Source organism: Myxine glutinosa, chromosome 6 (assembly GCF_964187855.1).
Source record: "Myxine glutinosa chromosome 6, kmMyxGlut1.1, whole genome shotgun sequence".
NCBI classification, from domain to species: Eukaryota; Metazoa; Chordata; class Myxini; order Myxiniformes; family Myxinidae; genus Myxine; species Myxine glutinosa.
Genome location: NC_136266.1, coordinates 119,313,987 through 119,322,214, shown reverse-complemented (window position 1 = coordinate 119,322,214; position 8,228 = coordinate 119,313,987). Strand labels below are relative to the sequence as shown.

Sequence of the window (8,228 nt, the reverse complement as noted above, 5' to 3'; positions counted from 1 at the left end):
GCTTGCAGTGACAGAGCAATTTTCACCATAACAGCACCTCATCCTGTAGACTTTTAAAAATAATAATTATGGCGTCTTAGGTCACGTGGTACAAGCATCATATTGGAAAAAAACGAAAAAGGTGCACCTCTATATATCCAAAACCACTCTCATGGAAAAAATTGGAATGTGGCTCATTGTAAAGACCTCCACATGGGGAATGTGTTGTTAATGATGATGTCATTGGTGCCTTAATTATGATGTCATAATTTGACAGGGAAAACGTTTAGACTGATCAGTTTGAAATTTATTCAGCGTGATCTACGCAACAAATATATTAGAGAATATAAATATATGATGTCATCGGTCATGTGGTCTGGCAGACATATTGGATAAAAAAAAAACAACCTTCCAAATAAGAAGAGTTGGTTCTCACCAAGTTGACTACGCGGGATAAGTATTCTATGAATACCGGTACCAACTCTCTTTTTTGAATCTGCAACCGGATTTGTCGTGTTTTCTGTTATGTCTTTTTTCCTGCATTGCTCTTTGTGTCTCCATCCAATTTTCTGTGTAAGTCATATCCTGTTGTGCTGTATTTGTCGAAATCGTTTTCGTCTCATTCAAGGCCTACTTTAGCCGCTACTCGGATAGCCGCTGTGAAAATTATGTGCCCCTTTTATCTCCGTATTCCTCATTTTGCTTCTTTCTTCCAAAAAGTTTTACTTCTTCCTCCTCAACGGTATCCTACTTCCCCATCTCACTTGAAAACAAAATAAAACAAAATTACACATAAATATTTGAGGGCTATTCAATAAGTAACCTAAAAATGGCGATATAAATTCGAGAATGTAATGTGTGTAGTTGTAGACGACATGTGTTATATATATATATAGGTAAGAGTCATGTTTTGCCTGTTTTAGATCTGGCAATATTGAGCGTATGACGTCAGTAGAGCAGTTCCAAGATGGCGGCTCACTTAGAAGCATGCACCAGGGAGGAGCAACGTTCTGTCATCCGTTTCTTGGGAAGTGAGGGTATGAATCCCAGTGAAATCCATCGCAAAATGAAAATGCAATATGGTGACGCATGTTTATCGCTGCAGCAGGTGCACGACTGGGACAGGAAGTTTAAAAGTTGAGTGTCCAGTGTGGCAGACGCTGATCGCTCGGCCCAGACTCACACAGCCGACACACCAGAAATGGTTGCAGGAGTTGAGCGCGTGCTAAGGGAAAACCGTCGCATTACGCGGGATGGTGTGGATTCCAAATTGACATTAGCCATGGTCCAGCACACCATATCATTCACTACGTGCTGGGGTTTCGCACAGTGTCTGCAAGGTGGGTGCTGAAACAACTCACACCCGAATGGAAATAACGGCGAGTGGACGCATGTGAAGAACCTCTGCGGTGTCACAAAACAGAAGGCTACGCTTTCTTACAAAACGTCGTGACTGGGGATAAAAGCTTGGTCCACTACTTTCAGCCAGAAACAAAGAGGGCAAGCAAATCGTGGTGCCATTCAACTTCACCGAAACCCAAAAAATTTCGCACACAGCCGTCCACTGGAAAAGTGATTCAGACGCTCTTCTGGGATAGGCAAGGCCCACTTGTAGAGCACTACATGCCCAGGGATACGACCGTCACCAGTGCATCATACTACGACCTCCTTAAAAATCATCTGAAACCAGCAATCAGATCAAAACGTCATGGTCAACTCACTACCGGTGTTTTGCTGCAGTGTGACAATGCTCGGCCCCTTACTGCCCGCGCTACAGCTGCAACAATCGAGGACCTGCATTTTGAGTGTCTTCCTCATCCACCCTACTCGCCAGACCTCGCCCCTTCGGATTAGCACATCTTTGGGCCACTTAAAGAGGAGCTTGGTGGAACCACTTTCCGATCCGTTGAAGAGGTCCACGAGGCGGTGCACGAATGGCTACACAAGCAGCTAAAATATATATATTTTTCTAGAGGAATCCAGGCCTTAGTAAAGCGCTGGAAAAAATGCATCGAACGAAATGGAGATTATGTTGAAAAACAAGCATTCTGAGTATTGCGCTGCAATACATGTCCCCTACCGGCAGTCTGTCCTCCGGAAAACTGTTGGGGAAATTACCAAGGGTTATTTACCCACAGGTTCTGAATCGTTCCCAATCGCTAATTACCTCAGGACGGGCTCACCTGTGATTCGCACTCGGGACTTCGATTTATACACCTTGCAGACAGGTCAGCAGAAGCACGAGAAAATAAGTTGTTGATAAAGAACCTTTCGAGTCGCTAAATATCAGTAATTTATTATATTTTCCGGTTCACGATCAATGATCGATGTGTATATATATGTTGCTCGGCATGGCTCCGCCCCTCCCGAAAGCGCGCGCTGTGTCGCGCTTTTGACGTTCGCGGGACGTGGTTGAGGGCGCGCAGTGCGGCTTGAGGAGAACTCTAGAATAAACAAGAGATATCCATTTAAAAAAAATATTTTCGTTTAATTAACGATATCTGCCAAACCACGTGCCCTATCGCATATTCCAAAATGACATTTTAGTAGACTGACATGCTGAACAGATCTGTGAAGTTTCCCCTCGATTGGATCACAAATGAGGGAGAGGCTCAGTTTTAAAGGTTCATGCTTAAAAACGTCATAACTCTGAAACCATGTGATGCATGACGTCATTCTTGCTGACTTTTTTTGTTCGTCATGGGTATGCGATTCTGCCTGCAAAGATTGGCCTCGATCTGTTCAGCCGTTGCAGAGAAAAAGGGGTTTTCGTGTTCACGAAAAACAATATGGCGGCCGAACCACGTGACCTGTGACGTCATAATTACCATTAAAATATTCTACAGACCGAGTCCCTCCTATGGTGAAAATTTGATCTCAATTGGTAGTATTATTGCAGAGAAATTGGTTTTTAAAGGAAATTAAAACTGAAAATGGCACTAAGTTAATGATCATCAGAATTATCAGAATTCCAAAGTTCAAAGTGCCATAACTTTGTCAAAAATGATCGAAACGTCGTGAAGTTCGAACTCGATCTGTAAGTTATCATGAGGACACCATGTGCCAAGTTTGAAATCATTAGCATTAAGCGTTTAGAAAAAAAGTCCGGAAAACTGTTCTTTGCGTGACGGACTGACAGACGGAGGGACGGCGTGCAAACCTATAGTCCCCTCCGGTGTACACCGGTAGGGGACTAATAACAGTTGTTACACACGCACATGCAATAAACAAGTTGTGAAAAATATTTTAAGGTTACTTATTGACTGCCCCTCGTGTATATATATATATATATATAAAAATATATATAAATATATATACTGTATATATATATATATATATATATATATATATATATATATATATATATATATATATATATATATATATATAAGTTTAAAACACACCTGGTCACAAGTGTGCCGCACTGACCGGGTCCTCAGTCGAGGTCCTCAGCATCATCCAGTTTCGGCCCTTCAACCTCGATACGGTCAGCTAAGGTGGGCCAGCAGGGGCACGTACACATCCACATGCAGCAACTGTACCTGGATGCGTACATACCCCTACCCCCAGCCAGCGCGAACAACAACAACAACAACAACAACAACAACACCTCCACATCCAGAATCCACAGCACCAAACAAACATGGTGGAACACTCAAACACCCACCTTTATACCCTTCACCACTCACCAATAAAACACACCAGATCGTTCATACACACACATAAACACCCATACACACACATACACACACATACATACAGAACACCAACCAAACAACCACCTACACTTACATTATACACCACTCAACACACAAAAACACACACTAATGCAAAAATTAATTCATGCAAAAACACACATCCTCACCCACTCACTCATATACACAAAATAAGAAATAATAATGGGAACAAAAAACAAACAAAACACACACACACACTATATATATATATACTAGCGGGGTCACCCGTGGGAATCCCACGGGCATGGATGTGTGTGACATTTCGACATATTGAGTTAGATGCTGCACCTGCACATTCAGTTATATAAAATGGTTACTGGCAATAATTGATCACATCCACAAATGATCTAATCCACACAATTTATGTACTTTACATAACGTTAATAGGAATACATACATGCCCGTGTAGATGGGAAATACAGTTTGTTTGAAAGAAATCACAAATATCAGAAGAAAGTTTTAAAAATTTAGAACTATTCTCACTCAGAGTTAAACAACACCGTAATATTATGCGGTTGCTTCAACGTTTTCGTTGAATTATATGTCATCATTGTGAGATTTTTTTGGAATTTTTTTTTTTGAAATGAGATTTTTAGGCAAAACGGCAAAAAAGCATCAGAACAGCTGTGAAACAACATCAAAACAGCAGTGAAAAAGCATCAAAACAACAGTGGAAAGCGTCAAAACAGCAGTGAAAAAGCATCAAAACAGCTGAAAAAGCATCAAAACAGCAGTGAAAAAGCATCAAAACAGCAGTGAAAAAGCATCAGAACAGCTGTGAAAAAACAGCACTGAAAAAGCATCAAAACAGCAGTGAAAAAGCATGAAAACAGCAGTAAAAAGCATCAAAACAGCAACAATAGTCCGGTGATTTTTCAATCACCGCAACTAAATGTGTCGGAGTAATTAACTATTTTCCTTCGTGACCTCCTTTTGTTGCCTGAATGGTGTCACTGCAGGACCTCCGGGTAAACAACATTACGGGTGAAGATTCCACTGCGGCCATCAATTTTTCCCTGTTGGCCATTACTGACTACCTTTACCTTGACATCCTCAAATCGTTTAGCACGCGACAATGCAACATATAATTGGCCATGGCTGAAGACGGGTTCTGGTAGGTAAATCCCAACTTTGTGTAATGTTTAACCTTGACTCTTGTTTATTGAGAAAGAGAATGCCACACGAACTGGAAATTGATGGCGTTTGAGTACGAATGGTAGTGTTGTATCGGAAGGTGCAATACTAATCCTGGGTAAAAATGTGCGTGTTCCTTTGTGACTGCCAGAAATTATTTCTCCATCTATTATGTTTGGCAACAATCTTTTAACAACCAATCTTGCACCATTGCACAGTCCCTGTTTCGGATCAAAGTTACGGAGTAACATGATGACAGCACCATCTTTGAGACGAAGTTTGTGCAATGGCATTCCAGAAGGAGTTAATTGATTTAGGAATTCCATAGGATAATTTAGTGCCTCTTCAGGGTCATCACAGACAATGGAATCAGCGCTGAAGTACGTCTTTTCTTCCCCAGGAAATGCATCCAGTATCTCATCGTTGATCACAAATGTGGATTCATTCTTTGGACACAACACGGCTCGTTGTGCCAGCGCATCATAGTTTGAATGGATTTCGTTCAAATTACCAAAAACAGCCTCTGCTAAAGACATGTTGTCTTCTACACAGATACGATCAGGCAGTCGTATTAAATCTGAGTCAGGAATTGTTTCCACAGTCCCATTTCCAACCGACAGTAACCATTTTGAGAATTCTTCGTCATCATTAGCTCTCATGTTTGATTTTAAGTTCAGCAGTTTGAACTTTGGCCACAACTTGCTACGCTTGATGCATGTGGCGATGATTGCTGCAGGTGCAGCGCGAGGTACAACGGGCAAAACCTGCCTGAAGTCCCCACCAAGAAGTAAGACCTTTCCACCAAAAGGAATGTTGTTGCTGGTTACATCCCGGAGACATCGATCAACAGCCGCTAAAGCATATGCTGGAGCCATAGGTGCTTCATCCCAAATGAATAGGTTGGCCTTCCTTAGAGTATCTGCATCTTTACTCGTAGGTGATATGTTGCATGTGGAGTTTTCCAAAATGGGCACTGGCAATTTAAATCGATGGTGCGATGTACGGCCCCCTGCTAGCAATGTTGCTGCAATGCCCGAGTACGCCATTGGAAGAACCAAACGACACTGGCCTTGCAAGATGTGCAGAAGCGTATTATAGAGAAAGGTCTTGCCACTTCCGCTCGGTCCATCAACGAAAAACAACCGGTTGCCTGTGTACTGGTCCCTACAATGAACGGCCTGTAGGACCTCATCTACAATTTTGATTTGGTCATCATTTAGTAGTTGTCTGTTGTTTTCACCTTTTTCATGTTCATCTCCCGGTACATACTGATAATCATCGCTCGAAAGATCTTCAACAGTGTCTGGAGGTACTGGTAACTGAAATGCTTCCAAGGTCTGTCCATGTCTCAGGAGGAAGGACTGTATTTCTCGCAATGCCATGAAAATACTTTGTTCCAAGATATGGCCGCTGTGCACAAAATCTTCGCAAAGGTCGTTTTTATATTTTTCCCACAGTGCCGACGTGTCTGTTGGTGTGCAGAATATGCATAGGGTTGCAAAAAGAGATCTCAATTGTTGTGGCATGGCAAAGATAACTCCATCAGCTAAGGACCTGTCCCATTCTGTATCATCTTCTGTTAAATGTAATTTCCTGGCTGCATCCTTGTATGTTTCACAAACTGCTCCATCTACGGTTCTGAGATCTTCAAATGATGTTTTAGCAGGGCAGTGCAGCAGGAGTACACGAAGATGAAAGCGCTCAATGTCCATAGGGCTTGCCGAAACCATGCGTCCGATAACCTTGTTGCCGCCCCGGCGTCGAAGTTTCCATGTCTTTCGTCCATCTTCAAATACGTAATATTTTGGAATGTCATGGTACAGATAACTTCGTGCCTCAGGGTCTCTCTGGTTTAACTGAAACCAAGCTGTAAGTGTTGTACCCCTATGTCGTACAATGGCTTCTTCCTCGTTACCATCCCTGAACACAACAGTCTGCAATTCAGGTAAGTGTACCGCAAGTCTGGTGATGGAATGGGACTGTTTGTGCATTTCAAATTCCATCAATCTCCATGCTGCCTCTGGGGCACTGACATATCTACAGTCCAAATAGGTCTTTATTTCGTCCACCTCCACTCTCCCGCGCTCTCGAATTTCGATGCTGGCACAGTCATGTCCCTTGTACACATATTTAAATAAGTACTTTATACTCTTTATGCTTGCGCAAACCTCAATGTTGATGTGTGCTCTGTACTTCTTCAGTAAATAAGCATTGAATGGGACGACATATTGGCAATCAACATCGGTTCCATGAACGGTTATGGTGGGTCCATTTGGGGGACGCTTGTAAAGGGCATAGCCATCTATGCTCGCAAGTGTCTCTGCAGCATATGCTTTTGGAAAGCCTTTACTGCACACTCCATCTTTCACACAAATCGAATGGCGATTTAAATTGCCACACGGACCATGTATCATGTGAGACTTCACCAAGGAATGGATCTCTGGTGACTCATTTGAATTAGGAATTTGTGCGGAAACAATTCTGTCAATGTCTTCAGCGGTACAAATTTTATCTTCTTGGCACAGCATGAGTAATATGTGGGCATGCGGTAGGCCACGCTTCTGATACTCGACGACGTAGAGAAATGCACGTACTTTGCCCAACACGTGCTTCTTCGTTATATCGTCGATTAACTCTTTTAATTTCAGATGAAACACGCGTGCCACTAAATCTGGTCTGCCTTCAGCTCGTTGGTGTTGGCCGATGTTTTCTTGTATCTCTGTCCATTTTGGATTACACGTGAACGTGATGAAAAGATCTGGTTTTCCGAATTTGCGAACAATGGCCATAGCATCTTGGTAGTTCTGCTGCATAGCTCTGGGACTCCCAACAAAACTCGACGGCAAAATGACGATACGACCGACAGGACGTTGGTTATCAGCAGCAACGTTCTGGACGTGGTCCAGTAGTCCTCTGTATTCCATGGCTCTAAGGGTTTCCTGATTTTGTTTGAAGTATTGCAGTCGATTTGCTTCTGCCTTGCAATATCCGTCGACAACATACTGCTGGAACAATTTCCCCGAAGAATGGATAGTGCTGAATTCATTTCGAATAGCCAGTCGGTAGGCATAGAATTCACGATGAGTTACCTTGTTTCGAACCGCAGTCTGTCGCTGGTGAGGCATGTTTATCATCCATCCAGGCTCGCCATGTGGAAAGAGAATGGGATATGTCATGGGATCAATGTGAGAGGAAAGTGGAGAGAGATTGTGTAAGCCCTGGTCATGCAAATGAACCTGGAAATCCCTGTTTGCAGGTGGTTCACCATCTTGTCCACTAACGAAGACAGCAGCAATTTCATCAGCAGTTGGTATGTTGTAACGTCTTTGGTCGTCTGCACACAGTCGACGAAAATGCATTTCCAAGGTAGAAGGGAGG

The 8,228-nt window shown here is 42.7% G+C and overlaps 1 protein-coding gene across 1 annotated transcript; it reads right to left on the bottom strand.

Annotated features, from left to right (window-relative positions):
• Window positions 1-1,336: 1,336 nt before the first annotated feature.
• On the bottom strand, window positions 1,337-7,975 carry LOC144892737 (uncharacterized). The gene is made up of 2 exons (XM_078781067.1): window positions 5,475-7,975; window positions 1,337-1,454 (listed from the first exon to the last, which is right to left on the bottom strand). The coding sequence occupies exons 1-2, from the start codon at window positions 7,973-7,975 to the stop codon at window positions 1,337-1,339; spliced, it is 2,619 nt and encodes an 872-aa protein (XP_078637193.1).
• Between the last annotated feature and the right edge of the window lie 253 nt (window positions 7,976-8,228).